Source organism: Anastrepha obliqua, chromosome 1, assembly GCF_027943255.1.
Source record: "Anastrepha obliqua isolate idAnaObli1 chromosome 1, idAnaObli1_1.0, whole genome shotgun sequence".
NCBI lineage: Eukaryota > Metazoa > Arthropoda > Insecta > Diptera > Tephritidae > Anastrepha > Anastrepha obliqua.
Genome location: NC_072892.1, coordinates 9,380,650 through 9,403,476, shown reverse-complemented (window position 1 = coordinate 9,403,476; position 22,827 = coordinate 9,380,650). Strand labels below are relative to the sequence as shown.

The following is a 22,827-nucleotide window of genomic DNA, read 5'->3' as shown; positions in this document are numbered from 1 at the left end:
TTAGCTTTTTCAAAATAAAATATTTATATTTATTACTTTTTGTACTAAATGTATATTTTTAAATTGTATGAAAACTTCGATTGCATTCCATATGTGCCTTTTTAGTGAATTCAGAAATAAGTTTTAGTGCTATTAGACGAATACCAATTATCAATGTAGGAAATGCTTTACGATTTAAGAGCTAAAACGCATTCCGAATGTGCCTTTTGTATTTATGTATGCATATATATATGTATAAATAATATATTGAAAACTGTAAATCCGACCTATTTTAAGCAGTAGGAAGATTTTTAAGCTCTAAGTTTTTATTAGATAAAATTCACTTTGGTGTAAACATATGTTTTTTATTGTAAAACGTGAATTGTTGTGAAATTGACAATATCTTTATTTGTATAAGAAATACGATTTTCGAGCAAGTTTCAGTTCTATGTACATTTCGTATTACATTTGCTTTGATACTAATTTAATTAGATATAATTTTTTCTTCTATTAAATAATTTATATTCAATTAATAATTAAGGAATTTTAGATTTGGTAATACTTTTAAATAACGAAAATAAAATAATTTCCAGTAAATACTTTAATTTGCATTCATTTGTACCAAACTTTACTTTGTAATTTTATGTTTAATAATGAACAAATAGGTAAAATTTATTTAGGATATCTTTTGACTATTAGAAAAATAAAAAACACAAAATTAAAATATTAAAATATGAAACGAATATTGCTTAATTTAAAGTATTTCTCCATTTAATGGCAACAATAATCTGTAATAAGGAGTTTCGCTTCTTTATAGCGTGCGAAAATGTGACATTTCTCTTTTTTTAATCTTGTCGTATCGTACAGTCCCAGAAATCACCAGTTTATGCAATATCTCATACTCACCAACAAGAAAAACGCGGAATATTTAGTGAAATTCTTATCGCAATAAAACGAATTTAAAGGTAGCAAGGCAAGCCAACTCATTCGGCTGCGCAGACCTTACTTCTGCTACAATATATAAACAAAATGAATTTCAACTAATCATACATCCACGCTATCTTAATTGACCCCTATTCATCTACGTATGCATTCTTAAATAATCACACTTTCATTGCACTGACTGCGTTCATTATTGCTGCAACTCAAACCGGCACACCGCACAGCCTCCCAATCTGTACCGACGAAAAATTCATGTGCTTGGATTTGTTCAAAGTCCGCGCGTTCTTCTGGCACCTGTTGTAACAGTTTTTCCAGCAAATCCCTTGCACACTCCGATATTTCCAGATTTTCCGGGTATTGCACAAAACCATACAAATCTATGCATCCAGGATGAGCAGATTTAAAAGGCTAAAATATAGATCAGCTTAACTTTATTGCTTGTTTGCCCATATAATACATGTTATTGACTTACCAGACCCAAAAGCAACTGGTAGAGCACAATCCCGTAACTCCACCAATCCGATTTGAATGTGAGCGGGCGCTCAGGAGCTACATAGTGACCAGCTAACGCTGTTGGACTATATGCTTTGTGAATGTAATTGTCGGCATCACTCAAGCCTTCGTTTTGGTAAAAATATGTGAGCAATAACTGACCTTTGGCACCAATTAGCAAATTTTCCATGTGAAGATCACTAAAAATGGAATAGAATTAGAGCTTATTATTAAATTAATATGAGAACGCTACAGAATTATTTGGATGATAGACTTTTTTGCGAACCTGTTTTAACATATACATATATAATAAGAGGTGTTATTTTGGTAAAAGATCAATGATTTCGTTGCTTGTGTGGCACGTAGCGCCGTCTTGTTGAAAATAAACGTTGTCCAGATCAATACCATCCAATTCCGGCCATAAAAAATCGTTAACCATCTCTCGATAGCGCAATCCATTCACCGTAACTGTTACTCCAGCTTCATTTTCGAAAAAATAAGGTCCAATGACTCCGCCGGACCATAAACCGCACCAAACAGTCACACGTTGAAGATAGAGAGATTTTTCAACAATAACTCTTGGATTTTCTGAGCCCCACATCCGACAATTTTGCTTGGTGACGAAGCCACCGAGGTGGGAATGGGCCTCATCACCCAAGATGATTTTTCGATGGAATTCCGGATCATTTTCATGCATTTCAACGACCCAATCAGCAAAGACACGACTTTGTTGATGATCGGCCGGCTTGAGTTCTTGTGTTAACTGGACTTTATAAGCTGGAATACCCAAGTCTTTAAGCAAAATACGGTGTAATGACGTTTGTGGAATGCCTAATTCCAGCCTTATTCCAAAGAACGAAGAAGAATGGACAAACCTGGGTTTTCTTCAACACTTTCGGCTACAACAGCAATATTTTCGGCTCTCTTGAGCAAATTTTCACCATTTTGTTTAAGCATGTATCGTTCCATTTTTATTAATGGCGTAGTTTCTACTTGTCAAATATCAAAAAATGACAGCTTCAAAAGTGACATCTACCGAAATAGCGGGCTATTCAAAATATCACCTGTTATTGGAAACCCCTTTATACCATTGTATCTAATCGTAGAAAGTATTGTTGTGCCCCAGGGTAATACGACTCAGAAGTACTGGCACATCTAACTCAAATTCTAAATTTAAAAACCACTTCTGTAGGATAAGTGAAATAGTATAATATTTGAAGTAAGACTGGGAATATCTAAATCAATCCGCCTTCCAAACAAAGCAAGCGTATTCCAGGCAGAACTGCTAGCAATCAGGGAAGCCTCCAAAGCCCATCTCCGACATTATGCATGTTGGAACTAAGATAGCTATGTATCTTCAGTTATAGTCAAGCTGCTCTAAAGGCGGTAAACTCAAACAATAGAGGAACTCGAAACTCGGTCAGTCATTGGATCTCTATGACTCTAGTGTGGATTCCAAGCCACAGTTATATGTAGAGTAACGAGAAGGCAGCTCATCCATCTTGGTTAGGATCCTTCTTAAGCGAAACCAGTAGAAGTTCGGTTCAGCTGGACTAAAGCGGATCTAAAGTCTCACTATTACTGCATTGCAAGTAGACAGGGTTACAGAGTAGTAGGATTACTCTAATCCACAAGCGAGCTTGGAAAGCTGAGATAGGCTGCAGATGGACAAAACTGATGTTACCTGTCATGTCCGACCGACTGTCGCAGTTCCTCCTGTCACTAAGCAGAGGGGACTGTAGGCGGCTGGTTGGACTGATGACGGGTCAATTTCTATGGGCGAAGCACATGGAAAAGGTAGGCATCTCAAACAGTGCACTCTGCCCAGCAGGTGGAGATGAGGATGAGACAGCGGACCACTTTCTGTGCGTCTGCCCAGCCTCCGCTCGAATCAGGATTGAGGTCTTTGGCACTGATGTGTTAAGAAGCGACCACCTTGGTTCCTTGGCACCACGACATCTACTCAGATTTCTTCGGAGGTCGAGTAGATTTAAAGAAAATTAAAAAGAGAATCCGAATGCAGTAGAATGGACTTAATTGTGTCTGAGTGCTGTACTTGCTAGTCTGTTCCGACCAAAAAAAAGTAGGCAATGGAAGCAACTACCAACCTGTGCCATATCCAGGGAAACATGGCGTATCAAAGATCAAACAACTGGTAGGCTACGAACAACCCAACATCTCAAAGCTAACCGCGGTTCTCGGGGATACTGGAAAATAAGGAAGCACGAGGCCAGGTTAAGCATACCGCACAACAATATATGCAGTTTTAGAGAGGTCGGAGGGAACGGAACCCCTGTTCAGTATCTTTTTTTGCGGCAGGCTAATCACCTACCCCGTGAAAAATCAAAACAGATTAACGAAACCAACGCAAGACTGAGTCTTGTCGCGGCCCTATGCCCCCGAGAGGAGTGAACAAGGAAAAACAAAAATCTTTGCAATTCCGCGAGTTTATCAAGGCAAGATTACGAGCTTATGCCAAACATTGACGAGCTAGGAACTTAGAGCATACAGCCACTAAAAGAATAACAACAAGTCAGGGAGGTTTATGGTATCTAAATAAGGAATCAAAAACTCTTTTGAATTTATATTAATAATAGTAGTTGGATATGAAACAACTCTCAAATACAATTCAACCTAAAAGTTTGGTCGATTACTCAAAAAGCACCACAAACACTTGATTAAATAGTTCCCTGAGCCACATACCATTTTTCGTAGTATTAACACTTCCCTTATATGCTCATAACTTACAGGTATTTCAATGCACTAACTTACCTTAATATGACACCTTTGCCGTGTAAACTGTGTATAGAAACAGCCAGTTCCCGAGCCCATTGTTTCAAACTTGCCTCGGGTATTTTAGTGAATTTAATATTATTTTTCTTAGGCGAAGATGAGATCGTTTGCGATGTAGAATTTTTGATTTGAGCCTCAACTCTTTCATTCGCAGACTTTGGGTCATCTTCCAATTGCTTGCTCTGCTGCAAAGTTTTGGACACAGACTTTAGTAGCTGTTGAGATGAGCGCACTAATTCACTGAACTCTACCGATTCTGTAGGCGCCAATTCGGTGGAGTCGACCGGTAGAATACTGTTTTCTTCTACATATCCGAAACGTTGAGCACTAATACCACTGGAGATATCCGGTTCAACTTGATCTCCATTGGTCACAACTGATGTTTCCCCATCCATTTCATCCGGGAACAATGCTGAGAAATAATTTGTTGCTCTCGACGCTATCGTGGGCGTATATGACTGAACATAATCAAATAGCCTTCCTCCCTCAGCATGTTTTAACAGCAAAAAGATTTTTTGCTCCGATTGGAAGAATACCAACAGATCGACCATAAACGGTACATGTTGTGGTAAAAAAACTGTTTGCGTGGGCATGTTACTGGATGGTTTCTCAATGCCCTTCATCACATACATTGTGCGCGGTTCTGGTTCTGTAACGCAATAAACCTGCATTACGCTATCTCCAAGCACTTTTAGAACTTTGTATTTGGCCAAATGGTTCCAGGGACGTTCGAGGTATACGGAAGGTTTACCATCGATTGCACAGTCGGTTATATCAATGGATAACTGGAAGTTCTTTTTACCACCAAAACCTCCTTCGCTGGTACTTTCGTTCATGAATTTATCGTAGATGTCGTCCGCGCGTGCAAGGTACTTTGAAATTTTTGCTTTGGCTATAAATTTGCGTTCGTCATTAGAATCATCTGCAAAAAAAACAGAAATTGTTGAATTTTTTTAACATCATTCATTGCTGGAAGAACATCATATCACTATGCACCATAATACAAAAAATAAAAATATAAAAGTTTATCTATACCTAGAAACAATATCACGATATCCTCTAATAAGATACTGTTTATAAATGTCAATGTTCTTTTTACCTTTGGACCCAATTAACAGCAGTTCAACGCCTCGTTTATAACGCACATGTGCCTCTTGATAGTCTAAATTTGCTTCTGCTTGTACAGCCCGGCTGAATTCCAATGCAGCTTCATAAATATAATCACTATCGTCACTTTCTATTGAAGCCATCGGTGTCAAGAATCGCGTGTAGTCTTTGCATGTCTTTTGATCAGCCGCCAAGTCTTTTGGCAGAATCGGCTCTCGAACGTTTTCAACAATTGATGGTTCTGCCTCAATGAGATCGTCACTTGTATTCTCTGTTTTTACATCAACAGTTGTCAGCTTTTCCAAATGTGCCATCTTATTTTGTGTAGGGTCAATCAAAGTGATGTTTACGTCAACGTCATGAGGATCATAATGCAAATCCAGCTTATCACATATATCTGCTAACACTCCACCATTTGAGTCTTTCGCCGTATGCAAACGACGCAAGGGGGATGCATTAGGCGTAATAATTGAGGTGTTTAAGCCTCGAGTTGCACAACCTCCTACGCCAGTTTGCTGTGCCTCACTAAAGAACTGTGTGAATGCATGGCATTTATAGAGAGCTGGGTGTTGCGCTGCAAAATCAAGGAGTTGCAGAATGTATTCCTTGCGACGGCGTATGATGTCGGCATCAAAACGTTTAAAAAAGCTACAATCTGTAGGTTCAGGCAGTTGCCCCGGCAATTTGAGACCTCGATGACGACGAGAAAGTTCGCGATGTAAGCGTTTTATATCATGAAATCGCTTCCAAATGGTGAGACATGTTAAAGCTTGTGGTAACGACCTTGGAAAAACCTATAGAAAAATTTATTAGATTCCGTGCGTTTATTTATTATAAGCATATTTACAATTGAGGTAATTTTGTAAATGGTATAACCGCCTTTATGAGTTTGTGTATCCGTGACAGTGAAGCTATGAATCCAACCACCGAGATTAGGAGCCATTTTGAGCGGTACGCCGTGAATTTCTATTTATACACTAATTATTTGTATTTTACCAACTTGAAACTATACATTTGCACATAGTTTTCTAGGAATTTAAGCCATAAATAATATTTAAGCAATCCTTGATAAAAATACAATAGTGACCGTGCTACCATACCAGTTGTTTTTCACGAAAACCGGGTAAGTCAAGATAAAGCGGGCATCCGCATCAGCTATAAACCACTTCATACAATATAATACAAAGCCAGTTTCGATGTTTGCTTATTTGAAATCGTATTGCGCTATCTGTTTGAGTTTTAAAGAGCTTCTTTATAAATGTTTTCAGCTAAATTGGGAGGTTTTCAAAATTTTAAAACCTTTCTAAATAGGTCGAAACATACTCATCGAAAGTTATATAGCAAATTGTCTCACTTATCGTGTTAATAGCTATGCTAAAACGAGTTGTGATACGAACAGTGAATTATTAATGCAAACTAGCTGTGTTCCCGAAATTATCATAAACTATCAGCTTTTGGCGTTAGCTTACGAAAAACCCTAACAAAGTGGGCAAATTTATGAAACAAAGCCATCGTTCATTTTAGAGATAAGCTGATAATTTCTACAGAAAAATCAAATTTTAATTTCGCACATCAAAAAAATTTAGCTTAGTGTTGGAAAAAGTAAGTACAAGGAACTTAGATATGGAAGGAGTAAGAAAATCTACTTTGGATTCACATAAGGTGTAGCTTTTATAAATTTTTGAATCTTATATGTGACTTAATCCTGCGCCAGACCTCTGTCTAAGTACTATTTTCTTTATCTCTCGGCGATACGCGTGTCAGAATGTGATGAAATGCTAACCTTACAATTTCTTTTTAAAATCCATAATCGACAGTTTTTACCATACGGTAACTGTATTTTTTACTCCTAACTTTCCATATTCCACGTCTCCATACCTTCTATAGATTATGTCAAAAAAGATATGCTAAAGCAGAAATGTCAGGTGGAGAACGGGAACTTCATTGTTAAAACATATGTGTTTTATAGTCTTGGCAGACGGCGGCGTGTGACAGACGTTTGTTAAGAGGATTAGTGAACAGCTGCTTTTTTGAAATTATGGCCTGTTTTTGGAGAAGTCTAAATAGTTATTGCTCTTATACTTAATAAATAAATAAATATTAAAATTTCTGTATACACATTTTAGTTTTCATGCCTACTTTTATTAATGTTTCGAAAAATAATTGTTGACTATATTTGATACATTCCTTGTCAATTGGCATACAATTTCCTTCCCTGTTCCATATTTTGTCGATTAATGCTTACTCAACATTTCGACACGTAATTGTCCGTTTTATAATAATTGCTAAATTTGATTGAATGTGATGGCAATATTTTAAGAGTGGGTATCGTCATTTTGAAAATGTCGTCAAGTAAGCTGATACTTTGTGCTCAAACTCTTGATTATTTAAAAGCATTATTGGATTTATACGATGAAGAGGGAAAAACGGACAAGAAGCTTGTGGATGAATCCTTTTTGCAAAGAAGGGAAATGCACAGTCTGCAAAACTAAAATTATCAAAGATGCTGCTAATGTGAACGTCACACAAATTACTAAGTGACTGTCAAACATGCAAAATGGCAGCCCATTGCTTCACAGATGTTGGCAATATATGACTTTAAATATTTCAAGACATCAATTTCCAATTTTATTTAATTTATTAAATTCCATTTCGAAAAGTTGCGCCTACAAAAGTTTCCCTCTATGAACGCGATCTTAAACATTACCAATTTGTAGAAGCAAACCGTCGATATTTTCTATGCACCGACGTTTTCGTAAAATCCCTAGTTTCGAACCAAACAAGATGAATAGAATACAGAAGGTGACGTCTTTCGAATACCGTTACTTTATTTTTAGCAATTTTGATAAGACTCGGCCTTCTATACACGGTGAGTAGACCAGCTGATTCGTTTCTTTCGCCGTGTACATTAGGACGTCAGCACAAAATAAAGCACCGAAAAGCTTCTGGGTCCAACTACATGTCGGGTGTTCAACGCAGTTCGTCCCCTTCTTATTTTTTCTACTTTCCTTTGTCGTGGCATTCTAATGCATCAAACGTTGTTGGTGGTCGCTGCATGATGTGCCGCATGTTTGGAGGCATTTACATATTTTTAGGAGGCTATTTTTCTTCTTCAAACTATTACTTTCCGTTTGAGTTTTTGTGAAAAAAGGACGGGAAATATGTGAAATGTTATTTATTTGTGAATACAAAATTTAAAAGACCTAACACAAGCTTTGCAATTTATGGAAAAACTTGGACTGATAATATATAGATTTCATGTATGAGTGAATAAATTTATGGCTTTAACAACATCTCCTACAACATTCTTGTGTTTGACAGTTTCCATTGTATTTTATCATTCCTGAATCTGTCGTATTGCTTTTATTACTTCACGTGTATAAATAATTTCACCACTTATTCCACTCGTTGGTGTGTGAAGAGAAGCTGATTAACAACTCCTCTGAAGGACCGTGTATAGCTTAAAAAAAACGAAGAAGTCACTGAAATTAACTAAACACCTGACCTAATAGCTAAATGAAAACTTAACTTTCGGTTTCTTTGTTGAAAAGGTTAGTATGTAAATATTATTTTAGCATAAAAATGTTTTAATAAGATTTGAAAAAGTGATAAGTTTTCGTTAATCGTCCTGTATGTGACATCTGATTAATATGTGCATTTTGTCTCTAAGATGATGATAAGCTGATTTCTGATCATCGTCAGAAATTCATCGAAGCAAATCGTTTGTATTTTAGTGAGGTTTGTCGTGTTTTCTAAAATTGTGAATGATTGGTTTTTCTAATACACACACCATACAAAATGGCGCAAAATGGCGTTTCGTTCATTCTTCGTGAAGTCGACATATTGGTTCATGTTTTCGGAAAATACTAAACGACGAGTACGTAATTTTTTCGTTTTCTATGCATTTTCGTAGGATTCATTTTCATAGTTGCAGCGGTGTATAAGTGGCAAAAGCAGATTAAAATAAATTTGCCACAAAAATAAATGTTGTAAACATTTAGCGTTCGAATTTTGACGTTTTGTAACGCGAAGCCGTTAAGATTTATCAAATACCATAAATCAACAAAGCAGACAAGGATAGAAGTGCAAAAAGTAAAAGAGAAAATTGTTAAGTTATTGGTTAAATTTGTTTTATTAATAGCATTAGTTGTGTGCTTATGTGAAATTGGTGCTCCTGCCGCGTTTTCATTGCAAGGACTGCTGCTACGGCCAAAGTAGCACCTACATTGGTGTCTTCATTGCAGTACAGTTTCTCGTGCATTGAATGCTGTAAAGCCAATGTAGAAATATGCGTGACACGCTGTTGGGGTGCGGAGCGTCTGAACGAATTTTTGTTGTGCTTTTGATAGAACTTTACTTGCGCCTACCATTTCGAAAGCTAACCCAGTTTTTATATACGTCTTTACTCAATCAATTTGAGATTTTTTTAGAAAATAAATTTCAAATAAGAGAAAAGTTATAGGGTGGAGTAGAGATATACGTTTTGTAACAAAGTTTTCTTAATTTTACAGTTGTCAACACTTTTCTCTCTATCTGGAAATCTTCGCCGTCAAAATGGGTGAAATCAAATCTGTTAAAGTGGATAATTGGGGAGTATTCTTCCTTCAGAAACTGCAAAATTTCTTTAATAAGACGGACTACTGCGATCTCACATTGCAATTTCGAGATAACTCCCAACTAAAGGTTCATCGCCTAGTGCTGAGCGCTTGCACTGATTACTTCAACGTTTTGGAGCAGACATGTGAAATGGTAGATGATGCACTTATCATGCCCTATGAACTGCAGGCGGATGTTGTAGTACCAATAGTAAACTTCATGTATACCGGCACATTGGAATTCGAACTAAAAATGTATGGAAAGCTGTTACGCACGGCAAAGGATATGAATATGACGGTTCTCCTAAAGTTGTTAGAAGCACATCGTCGTACAATGGAAGGAGTAAATCGCATGCAACGGGTGAGTAAAAAAAATGTTTCTCTGGTAATATAAAGATATATAAAAAAATGTTATCCATAGCCTCCTAGTCCAAAACCATTGCGTCGCCGGGCTCCCACATCTGCTAGTATGCCTCAACAGCCAGCCCCCAATCAACAACGACGCGTATTAACGACGTCACCTAACAGTGTATCTGGAGTGCAGCGTCGAATCACTCAAACAATTAGTACTAATGCGTCTACGCAACAAACTCCGTATCGTCAACAGATAGGTTCAACTTCATTAATAAAAACAAACAGTAGTAGCAGTACTTCTACTGCCATGCAAGGGCGGGCACATTACGGCAATCAAATTGCTTATGAAACTCATCAAACTACTATTAAAACAGAGCCAGAGGAACCAACAACCACATCGCCATTTGAACAGTTGCGCAAGGGTTACAATAATAACAAGCGGCCGGCCAGTACTACTTTGATTTCACCGCCCACAAAGAAACTTAATATTGAAGATGTTAAAGAGTTTGCCGAGCAACAGCGTATGCGGAAACAAATTGCTGCAGAATATGGTGATGATCAAGGCGAGTACGAGAGTGGTATGATGGAGGACGACATACACAATGATGATGACGACGATGAGTTGGCAACCACATCCGCCACTGCATGCACTTCCTCAGCTATGCAACCGTCCACATCGCGCCAAACTCAATTACAGCATGGTGCCACTACAATCACAATTAATCAAAATGAGAAGCCGCCGACTATCGTCGTTAAAGACAGTTCCAATTCGAAAATGAACCATGCTAAAATAATTAAAGAAGTACTTCGTCAGTACCCACATTTGGTAAAGAGTAATAAGAATATAAAACTGAAGATAATGCCCAGCTCTGGTGACCAACCACAAAAGATCATTGTAAAGAAGGAACAATTGGAAAATATTTCCAATGAGCCGCAAGCCCAATTACCGTCTCAATCGCAGTCAGTTTTGCGCACACAAACCTCATCGCAAACATTGCTGAAACCATTGGAGAAACCTCAAGCCAATATACAGCAAACTCCATCGGCTCTGCCAGTGGTATCAAAGGTATCACCAGCTCAACAGAAACCACCAGTGACATCTGCTGCCCCCGCCTCGATCGGAGGGAGTACAGCAACACCAGCAGCAGCGCCAGCTCAAAAGCGCCGTATCGATAGTAAAACAATGCACGCGTTAATTGCATTAGGGGCAGAGAACACCACTGGCCCTTGGTTGTGTCTTCGTTGCGGTGTTAACGGTCGTCCCATAAGTATTCCATCATATCGTGGATTCCGTCGACATTTAATCAACACACATAAAGAGTACATTGACCCGGCTCTCTGCGAGCATTGTGGCTGGCGTTCAAGCAATAAGCGTGAGCTCCATTTCCATATGGAGGTAGAGCATAAAATGAAGACAACTTCGTACGCTTTTCCACAGTGTTTGTTGTGTTCCAATCCATTCCTGGACACAAATGCGCTAAACCAGCATATGGTTGAGGCCCATCCAGATGAGAATAAACAGCAATGTATTTATTGTAATAAGATTTTCGCACGTGAACTCCAACTCTATAACCATATGAAAACTTACCACAAGAAACAGGCACTTGAAGACGGCATTATTGATTATTCGGATGAAGAGTTTTCAGAATCGCAAGACGCCACCGAAATTGCCACGCCCGAGGTACAAGATGCTGCAACAAAGGAAAAGAAGGAATCAAAGATAAAAATAATTTCTGATATTAGTTTACCCAGTACTGGAGCGATATTAAAACTAGAGGGCAACAATGTTGCTACCGAAGTTACTACACAAATGGACATATCTGCCGGCCAGCAGGACTTTATGGAAACAAATGAAGGGACAATTATTACTTCTGAACCCAAATTCGTTAATGTTGATGGTAACGAGATGGTTTTAACCGAGGAACAACGTAAAGAGATCATGGCTCAATTGAATCAGGAACATGGAGCTGGTGGGGTTGTAATGGTATTAAACGAACCTGCCGAGTATACTGCAGAAACAACATCTATTGCTGCTAATCGAGGTGAAATAGAAAACGTAGAAAAACAACAGCTAGATCAAGAAATTGAGCATGAGGCTGAACACGAGTCTGAGGCTGAAGCCATGGAAGAAGAGTTTCCAAATGTAGCTGCAGCTGGTTCAACAGCAGATGAGGACTTCGATGATAGCCAGATTTACAATGAGTTACATCCTGCACAAAGTGGGCAAGGCGATGCAGAAGGGACTGCAGATATAAACACTACTGACGTTTCGGATCATAAAAAGAACACTTCGGGGGGAGGTGCTTTGGATGAAAGCAAGGAGTCCATGGAGAATTTGGAATGGGCTGAAAATTTGATCAGTGCACATGAGATGGCTGATCAAGAAATAGAAGCGGATAAAAAAGATAAAGTATGTATTACAAAATAATGCATTATTGTACTTAAATTATTTCCTTTTTTTCTTGTAGGAAAATAAGAATGACGATGTAATAAACCAAAAGTTGAAGGAATTGACTGGTGACTGGTCAGAGGATGAGAATGAGGAGGAGCAGCACGAGGCGACAGTTTCTCCAAGTGCTGAAGTAGAGGAACCAGAAGAATCCTCTAATACTATTAAGAACGCAGTAGAAGGAAGAGATGAAACGAGTGCGGATAAGAAGGAAACTGTTCGAGAGGAGGCGAAGATTGCTGAAGAACTTACACAGGAATCTATTGAACAAGAGAAAATCGAAGGGGAAACTGACAGCTTGGAAGTTGTAGGAGAAAATGTTATGCCACGAGATGATGATCCTGGTTACACAAGTACGAAGGTTGATGTTTCGAAGGTCGAAGAAGATGATGATCTAGACACACTCATGAAAAATTTACACAAGGATGATGCAGACATAACAGATGTAAAGAGTGAGGAAACTGAAGACGAAGTACAGAAAATGGAAACGGCAGATGTTGAAGTAGCTGTTAAAAATGAAAAGGACATCACTCCCTCTAAAGAGTCAACAACTAAAGGAGATGGCAACATTTCGAAACCTGAAATTAAGAAAGATGAGAAAAGTGGTGCAGCCGACAACATTGTCTCTCTTCAACGCGATGTATTGCTAGAAGAACTTATTGCCGACGCTGAAAGCGTGTCTAAAGATGAGTTCATTACGAAAGCGCAGCCAGCTGTTACTGAAATTACAAAATCATCTTCCGTTGAGGTGGAAGAACCTTCTACTGCATTTGCAACAAAGGTGGAGGAACCAACTGAAGCTGTTGAAGAAATGAAAGTGGACGACACTAAGGCCACAGAAGTAATTGCCACTGCAACTGCAGCTGATGGCGATGGAGATGCTGCAGCAGAAGCGGTAAAAGATGCCGCTATCATAAGTAAAACAAAGGCAAGTGATGTCGACATAGTAAAAACATCCGAACGCGTGAACAGTCTTATTAGTGAATGGGCTGAAGATGAGGAAGAAGACGAACACGATACTGCTACTCCAGCTGCTATCACGGAGGGGGATGAGGAACAACTTTGAGATCTAGATTTAATTACGATGTAAGTTTTTAACCTAAAACATAGGAATAATGAATTCTAGGAGTAAAAAAGAATATGTTAGCATGTTAAAAAATTGAACATAAAAGAAGCAACGCGCATAATTGTAGTTATATACATATTCACATTAAGATGTTACGTTATTTTATAACTAAATATGACTTCAGTTCTGTGCTAAAATGAATGATTTGATTGCATTTAAGCACGCTTACCCTTGTCTTTGTTTGCAGCTATGCAAATGTTAAATCTTTGAAAATTTGTAAAATTTGGCCATTCAATATTCTTTTATTTATCACTAAATACTAACTATTAAACATGTTCATTTGGGTAAAAATATATATACGTAATATATTATGTTTCAGTGTGTAAATACCAAATTAGCACCAAATAATCGAAGAATCGTGGTAATTTTTGGAAAATAACATCAACTAACATATTTGGTTATTGCTTCACACTTCACAAAAATTGAACAGATTTCGAAAAAAATATCAAAATTTTTTACTTTATAATCAGAATTTTTAGAAAATTCCTGGATATATAATACTATAGCCCATTCATTTTTCGTATAATAAAGTGTAATTATGGTAAAGTCGCTCAAAAATTACTTTGGCTTAAAAAAAAGTACATAAGGTGTTGTTCGGAAGTCAAAAATCAGTGAAAATTTATAGTTAAAAAGTTAACGGAAAACGAGTTAAAAATATTGTAAAAAGTTGAAGTGACTTAATTATTTGAGCACAAAAGTGTACTCGTATGAATTTTACTGATTTCATGTATTACAAACATAATACCATACATATTGAAATATGTATACATATTGTGGCAGCCGTAGTCCAATGGTTGATACGCGACTACCCAGGCTCGAGATACACTGTAGGAACCAAACTTCAAAAACATAGAAAAGGTTTTTGTTTTTTATAATAGTGGTCACCCCTCGGCAGGCAATGGCAATCGTCAGAGTGTATTTCTGCCATGAAAAAAAGAAGATGAAGGTGTTTCCAATGTTTGTGTAACAAACGGAATGTAAGCGCCAATTATACATATATACATTGCCATACCCTAAAGAAATATAGACAACTCAGATGCAAAGATGTATTATTTATTACAATCCACTCACTTGTAGCATAGAAGCAAAGTTTTGAGTACGACATTACTAATGACAAAAATGGATTAAAAGGATCGTTTAAAAAAGTTTAAAGCAGATAACCATCGAAGCTCGGTACGCGGAATATGCATTGGTTTAACTTATTACCAATTAATGTTATTATAGCTTTCTTTGCTGGAAGAAATGATTCGGCTTATTTCTGTGTTCGACCAAGCAAGGCATAAATGGTGAACTGCATAAGGCGATAATTGCAACTTCAAAATAAATATTATTAGAAAAGCTCACATAGCATATTATAAATTTTGTTTCTCTGAAAAAATATAACCATAATTCCGTTGTTATTTTAACAGTTTAGAGCACTTCGGTTCGTTCTAGTAGCGTAGGCCTTCCGTCTGTGGCACGAACCATCCATAATTCTGTAGCATGCTTAGGATACGATAACTTTTCTTTGATATAAATTAAATACTTTATTCTTAAATAACGATATAGGGAATTTACCCTTGGTTCGTACTAATTTCTTTAAACACTATGCGTAAAATATATATGTCAATACATATTTATGCTGTCTACAATAAACCGATTACTTATAAAATAAAAAAGCTATTGTTTAGTCAAGAGTTATTATATTGGAGATTAGCATCCGAAAGCAGAGCATGTTAAAAATTGCGGCAGTGTTGCTTTCCATGAGATAGAGTCAGGTTTTCTCTCATTGCTGCTACAACAATAGGTCTGTTCATGAAGCAAATAGTTTGAAACAATTGTTACTATTTATGTACCCAAAAAACTTGCAAAGTGGGGGAAAGTGAGAGTGCAAAATGATATTTCATTTTGAGGGGAAGTTGAAAGTTTTTACTGGATAAATTTTTTGCAAGTGAGAAAAACAGCTGATCGTAAAAGGTAAAAATTAGCATGAATTAAAATTTGGGAGTTGCGATTGCTAATGGAATGTTCTTCATCTAACAGCGATGATGAAATAGAACAAATTATTGTGGAGAAAATAGAATCATGCGATGCTAAGCTCATTATTTTGTATTTTATTTGATTTTTTTTTTTACTGTAATACGAAGTAACTCAACTGAATTTTTATTTTATTTTTTGGGGTTTTTCCCGCCAACAATTTAATCAGCTGTAAAATGCAAATTGTTACTGGTTTTGCGTTCATGTACTTTCTTTGATATTTTTCTCTTTGAGAGCGAATTCTCAGAAATTAATTTACTGGCAAGTTACTGGATAATTTTTACATGAACAAACCTAACACCAACGTTAAGCATTCTGTTAGTAAAAAGTTGACAATCTGATGTCAAGCACAATATAAAAGTTTTCACTGCAGAACAGAAATGAAAAAGTAAGTGTTTATTTAATAAATACTACTTTGAAGTTTATTATTGTTTATTTAATATTGTTAGTGCGAAATTAAATTCAAATAAAGCTAAGTTACTCGTTATTTTCATATTCTCAAACAATGCGTTCGACACGAAATAATTTTTCATAATTTTGCGACAGTTGATCAGCTGAGTATCAGCAGCAGGCCATCAAAAAAGTAATAGGAGCGCAATATTGTTGTAATAGTAATAATTGTTATTGTAGTGTTGAGTAGATCTCGATCAACTAGCTATCGGCATCTGTATTGAAATGAATGGTAAGTAATGTACATATTAATGTAGCTGATGCCTACCGTCCAAATAATAGTTAATGATGCACATTATGGCGAAACCACCAGAAACGGCTAGGAACTGTCCAAAACCTGCTGCTTTTCTCGAAGGATTTTGATGCCATCGCGCCTTTTCTCTAGGTATGACCTCACAAACGGTTACATAGAATAGCGTTCCACCAGCAAGTCCCTGTATAACCGGCAGCACCGAGCCAGACCAACTGTAGGGCACGTCTACTATGACCATGCCGACCGCAATGCCAAAAACAGCACCCAGTGCAAACACCAGTATGCCGATGAAATGTTTGCGAAGACTTGTTTGTGGATTTGAGCGAAACTCCAAACCCAAACAGAAGCCCATAACAAACTTATGACAGGCAACTGCTCCGAGCAAAAAAATTACCTGAAATTAATAGATTATTAAAATATTGCTAGTAGGGACATTTGGATCGTAAAAATTTGTTGTAGTCTAACATAATGCAGCAATGTACAATAAAATAAAGCTTTTGCTACTCTACAGTAGCATAGCATAGCAGCTATGACATATTTGTATATACATACATATAAGGTCAATTAAGAAAGTTCTTGATATTCGCTTTCCGATGCATATTCTAATTCCAAAGCTCCAAAGTCTATTTAAAAGGTTTGAAGAGAAGTCGACATAAATAAGTACATACACTATTAAAAAATATCTGGGGGTTGAAAGCTCTTATTTTATTCTCAACCGGGCTGGTGAAATTTAATGTATTTCCACTCTCACAACCATACAGAAAGTTTCTATACACTTGCGTTTTTTTTCGTTAAATTTTTTACTGGAAAGCTACGAGCGAATATTGGATATCTGGAAAAAGCTGTATAACAAGAGAAAAACGTTTTATGGAATAACAGAAAAGAATATACACCTTCAGCGGATTCCTCAACATAACGACGGTTAGCATCACTCAAAAATTTATGCGGAAGCTTAAACTACACATGTAAAAATTGATTCATTCAAAACCAGCCATGTATGCGTATGTTGTCCCTCTTTCTTATATAAAAAGCGTTTAACGTCTAGAGTAAAAAAAAAAATAAAATAAAAAAGCAATGTGCTATGTCTTTTCGTGACTTCCGATTGTATTTGCACAGCACTATCCGCTGTGACAACATTAAAATGATTGAGAACGTTTTTTTCTATCAAGAAGTGGCGTTGCTGCAAATTGCACTAACAAATTAATTTGAATTGGATCTAGTTTATCAGTGGATTACTGCAAATATTTACCATCATTTTATTTCATCTCGACGTGGTAAAAATAATCTTACGCATTAAGTAAATATGCTTAGCGGATATAGGCCATTATTTGTTGAAAAATAAAGTTAGTGATAAGCATAGATTGCAGAACATAACACATTAGGGGAGTTCTCTATATCTAGCAAGTTTGCATAATAGCATGAAATACCAAATTCGTATACAAAAATAAGATAATACTCCCACGCCGCTAACTTACAATAAAAGAAGAACAAGTAAAGGGTCGTATTTGTCTAACTCTTAGATTAAAAGTACTTCTACTCAAATATGAACGAGACGTTATCAATAAAACGGTCCGCGGATGACATGGCAAAAATAATTTTTTTGTTTTTTGGTAGGACTGTTATAAGCTTACATGGCAAATTTCAGCGTGATATGTCACATAGTTTGTTTTCTGTGCTACTGTAAACAAGTCAAGCTCGAGTCTGTTCTTCGAATTTAAAGATGGAAATTCAAGTTGAACAAAGAATTTGTTTGAAATTTTGTTATTCCCAAAAAAAAAATTCGGCTTCAGACGCCTTAAAAATGTTGCAGACAACCTATGGGGACTCTGCTCTATCGCGTGCACGTGTTTTCCAGTGGTACAAATCGTTCAAAGAGGGCCGTACATCAACCCAAAAAACCACGCCAAAGTCGCTCAAAAATTAAGGTTATGCTGACTGTTTTTTTCGATTACGAAGGTGTGGTGCATTCCGAGTTCCTTCCGCAAGGCCGATCGGTTAACGCTGAATATTATTTAGACGTTTTAAAGCGTTTGCGCGAGAACATTCGTCTTAAAAGGAAGGAATTATGGGACAACAAGTCATGGTTCTTGCATCACGATAATGCACCAGCTCAAACATCACGTCTTGTTCGCGATATTTGAACAAAAATAATGTTAATATCGTTCCGCAAGCACCGTATTCGCCTGATATGGCTCAATGTGACTTTTTCCTGTTTCCCAAGCTCAAGTTGCCGCTCCGTGGAAAACATTTTGAGACAATTGAAGTCATAAAAGAGAATTCGAAGAACACACTCGAGCTTGACTTGTTTACAGTAGCACAGAAAACAAACTATGTGAAATATCACGCTGAAATTTGCCATGTAAGCTTATAACAGTCCTACCAAAAAACAAAAAATTTATTTTTGCCATATGTCATCCGCGGACCGTTTTATTGATAACGTCTCGTTCATATTTGAGCAGAAGTTATATAAGCGTTTCGCTATTGCATTTTTTGCAGATATGGCACAGATTGCAAAACTTTTGAATTCGTGCAACTACCAAAGGTTTTGCGTTACATAGAGAATCTTCGTATTTTACTTTATACATACACATATGGTTCTTAAAATAGGTCCGCCGCGTTTATCTACCGATTTTCTTGTGCCGCTCGGACAAATTTAAAGTTATTACTGAAGTTTGGAGCAATGAATCCAAAATAAATTTACTTGGAAATGATGCTGGGCGACACAGAGCTATTAACAATCATGGTAGATAACCACTGTATCTTGAGTAAACTTCGATAATTTAAACAACATTTTTAATGAAATCAGTAAGTTATTTTTGTATCCTATCTATTTTAATGACCACATGAATATTTCCTTTTGTTCTTATTGTCATTGGTCTCATTTTTAAAAGATTTATATTTGATATATTAATCTATTCGTAGCCGAATGAATGGTGCGTGACTACCATTCGAAATTTGGGGTACTTAGGTTCGAATCTCCGTGAAACACCAAAATGAAGAAAAACGTGTTTTCTTATAGCGGTCGCTCCTCGGCAGGCCCCCCGAGAGTATTTCTGCCATGAAAAAGCTCCTCTTAAAAAATATCTGCCGTTCGGAGTAGGCTTAAAACTGTAGGTCCCTCCATTTGTGGAGCAACAATAAGACACACGCCACAAATCGGAGGAGCCCGGCCAAACACCCAAAAAAAGGGTGTAAGCGCCAATTAATCTATGAAATAAAACCTAAAATATAAAATTAACTTTGCGTTCATTTGACAATTAAGGCAACGTAATGTAAGGTAATGCAACTTGAAAATTCCAATCGAATGGACATATCTTGTTATAAGTGGCACACCTACGAAGTGTGGGTATTAAATACGAAACTGTTTTTCCGTCAATTTCTTGAGGTTTCAACGGTCTAGGAAAAAGATGATTCACACCGCGCAGAATTCTGCAATAACACTGGAATCTTGTAATGAGGTATACATTTCTGACACACAATTCTAACAAGTTGCTACGTCGGCTTCGCTATTCAATAGTCATATATGTACACCCTGCGACAAATTTTAGCACATCAGTATTTTTTAACGGTTTTAACTATTTTTTTTTATGTTTATTTTTTTGTATAAAAGTGTAGCTTATTATTAAGAAAACCAATTTTATACTATAATTGATTAATAATTTATTGTATTTTATTTTATATTATACAAACGAATTCGATGATTTTTATTTGCTAATTTGAGTTTGCTAAAAAATCCCGTTAACTTTTTATAATTTTTTTCTTTACTTTACTGATCATTTTCTCCATATTAAAAATGTGCATTAGTTATTCGAAACATAAAATAAGACTGGCCAACATGTATTATCATTTGTCGCGAGGTGTACTTATGTATGTTTAACTCTTAATTAGTCAGGCGTACCTTTGTTGCTGAGTTTTGTACACCAATAGCAAGACCCTCGATGGCTGAATGTAGAGACAATGCCACAAAAAGTCCAAAGGTCCCCGTCATAGACTGAGCACAGGGTTCTTCATGACTCGTATGACAAATTCGAGCGTTTGCATCTGCTATGGCTATTTGATCCGCACAGTGCGATGTGTTATTTTGAAAATGTTGGTGTGATGACTCATTGCGGGTATTGTACGTGTTGTTTTGTTGTTGTTCACCATTACTGTTATATTGAATTGTACAATTTTTAATACTCTTTTTCTTTATTTTAAACTTACTGGTTAGTATTGTAATGATCATGTGCATCAACCAAAAGGGGGGTGGTGTCATTGTTTACGGCGCCGTAACCTTGATTGTGGTTCCGAAGTGGTTCTGTGCTTCGAGAATGCCTATGTTGTATCGCTTCACCGAAAAAGTAATGTATGAATTCATCAATAAAGTATATTACGAAAAACCCTCCACAAATTGTAATTTCCGCAAAGTTTGAATCCATCTGCTTTCGTACCTCTGGCAATATATGTACTAGCGCAGTAGCTAACAATATGCCCGCACCGAAGCACAATAACATTGATGTTGTTAGAGGGAAGCGTCTACGACTCCGATCTGAAATTATAGCTGGCAGCATTCCAGACAAAAGGCTACCCAAACCTAAGACACCTATAGCTAAAATTTTTTCGCCATCACCACGGTCTGTACTGTTATTACTGTAACTCCATATTGAAACACCCGTAAGGTTATACATTTTTTTTTTTTTCTAAGTGCAAATTCCCCGCTTAATAATAGATGCTGACATTCGCGCACAACTGAGGCATTAACACTGATACTTAAAATATTCTCTGAACTTCCAAGATTTAATCTCTATCGTGTGCAAATTTATCACAATGTAGTCTGCTGTTCTTCTAATGTAGTGATTCTCGCGTTATTTTCTAATCAACTCAAAAGTAATGCAAATGTAAATAACGCCTTTAATCAAAATGTAAACACATCGTTCCAGAGATGTAATCATGGTGTGTAGTAAACAGGCGAGTCAGTTAGTTGCCAAAGTTGGCAATACATGCTATGAAATACTTTAAGTCATTTATTGCCAACATCTGTAAACTAATGAGCTGCCATTTTGCATGTTTGATAGTATTGGGTATTTTTTGTAACGCTCACTTTGGCTCTCTTTGATAAGTTTCCTTTTCCAGACAGTGCTGAAGTTCTCCTACGCGTATGGGAACGCGAATCATTACCGTAATCCGTACATAGTTCTTGAATCTAGAATTTGATCAGTGTTCGAGAAATTTCAGAATGGGAAACTTCCGGCCAATTACCCGCAAGTCCATCTTAGGAAGCGATTTAAGGCTTCCGGGAGACTTAGCATTCCGAAGAGGTGCAGCTTCAGGTGGAAGTATTGCTGGGTGACATCGATGAATTACACCATCATCTAAGGAAACATACCCAGCTAATGAGTAATCGATATAACAGTATAGTGAACTCCGAAGAATGTAGCGTAGGTAATTGGGCACTTCTTAATAATCCGCAAAGATTGATGCGCTTCCCTAAAATTGCAAGTATTCTGGGAAATTTCAAACAAGGTAATAATTTGTATCATATACTGCCATGCAATGGGGGAAAAGAATGATACCAAAATATGGACAGTGAAAGAAGAATGATACCAAAATACGATGTAGATAATACAAAGATTGGGACCCTCCACAAATAGCTCCTTTGTTCATATGAGTGACGTCAGTATAAGAATTGCACAAACCTGTATGTACAAAGTTACTTGTTTGTTGTTCAATATGTGAATATTTTATATTTCAACTAAAACAAAATAATAAAATTGAAGGAGCGCGTGTTAAAATGCTGTATTCTATCACTCTTTTCTTTCCACAAGGCGAATCTATAAAATGCTCCAGGGCAACAACAACATTAACATACATTTTCAATTAGAATGTAAACAAAAAACAAAGCAACTACAAAGGAGTAGGCCAATTTGACATTCAAAGCCCCAAATCGAAACTCTAGTGAACCAACATTGAATGAATTCGCTTTGGCTCTCCACTTAAATTCGCTTATTCTTCCTCTTCTGTTCATTTGCTTGTTTTCTGTGCTGACGTCACGGACCTTGGATGGCACAATCTTGTCTTCTGACATTCTTGCTTTTATATTGAATTTTTTATTTAAAAATATTTGTATTGATTTGTCAGTACTAATGCTAGACATATTCACTAGAGGTTTTTTGAAATAATTAATTATTGAACAACTTATTTAAATACATAAAATATTAAATTTAAATTAACGAATTGCATGCGCGTACATTTTTGCTTGCATATATGTACATACTTAAAATATTATAATTTT

At 36.7% G+C, this 22,827-nt stretch overlaps 3 protein-coding genes across 6 annotated transcripts; 1 reads left to right on the top strand and 2 right to left on the bottom strand.

The window, feature by feature from the left end:
- Positions 1–323: 323 nt before the first annotated feature.
- LOC129246963 (ribosomal protein S6 kinase delta-1) lies at positions 324–6,628 on the bottom strand. 2 transcript variants are annotated; one of them, XM_054885743.1, is made up of 6 exons: positions 6,161–6,628; positions 5,306–6,107; positions 4,458–5,128; positions 4,186–4,391; positions 1,394–1,613; positions 324–1,329 (listed from the first exon to the last, which is right to left on the bottom strand). In XM_054885743.1, the coding sequence occupies exons 1-6, from the start codon at positions 6,254–6,256 to the stop codon at positions 1,075–1,077; spliced, it is 2,250 nt and encodes a 749-aa protein (XP_054741718.1). In that variant the 5' UTR covers positions 6,257–6,628; the 3' UTR covers positions 324–1,074. The 2 variants fall into 2 exon arrangements, with proteins under 2 accessions (XP_054741718.1, XP_054741709.1); XM_054885734.1 differs by having other exon boundaries at positions 4,186–5,128; positions 6,161–6,627.
- A 2,543-nt stretch (positions 6,629–9,171) lies between these two features.
- On the top strand, positions 9,172–14,933 carry LOC129239435 (centrosome-associated zinc finger protein CP190). 3 transcript variants are annotated; one of them, XM_054874929.1, is made up of 4 exons: positions 9,172–9,190; positions 9,825–10,269; positions 10,330–12,672; positions 12,731–14,933. In XM_054874929.1, the coding sequence occupies exons 2-4, from the start codon at positions 9,868–9,870 to the stop codon at positions 13,775–13,777; spliced, it is 3,792 nt and encodes a 1,263-aa protein (XP_054730904.1). In that variant the 5' UTR covers positions 9,172–9,190; positions 9,825–9,867; the 3' UTR covers positions 13,778–14,933. The 3 variants fall into 3 exon arrangements, with proteins under 3 accessions (XP_054730904.1, XP_054730899.1, XP_054730889.1); XM_054874924.1 differs by lacking the exon at positions 9,172–9,190 and adding an exon at positions 9,209–9,405; XM_054874914.1 differs by lacking the exon at positions 9,172–9,190 and adding an exon at positions 9,446–9,621.
- Positions 14,934–16,248: 1,315 nt separating this feature from the next.
- LOC129239447 (zinc transporter ZIP1) lies at positions 16,249–21,473 on the bottom strand. The gene is made up of 4 exons (XM_054874942.1): positions 20,760–21,473; positions 20,455–20,704; positions 16,572–16,950; positions 16,249–16,518 (listed from the first exon to the last, which is right to left on the bottom strand). The coding sequence occupies exons 1-4, from the start codon at positions 21,221–21,223 to the stop codon at positions 16,505–16,507; spliced, it is 1,107 nt and encodes a 368-aa protein (XP_054730917.1). The 5' UTR covers positions 21,224–21,473; the 3' UTR covers positions 16,249–16,504.
- Positions 21,474–22,827: the final 1,354 nt, after the last annotated feature.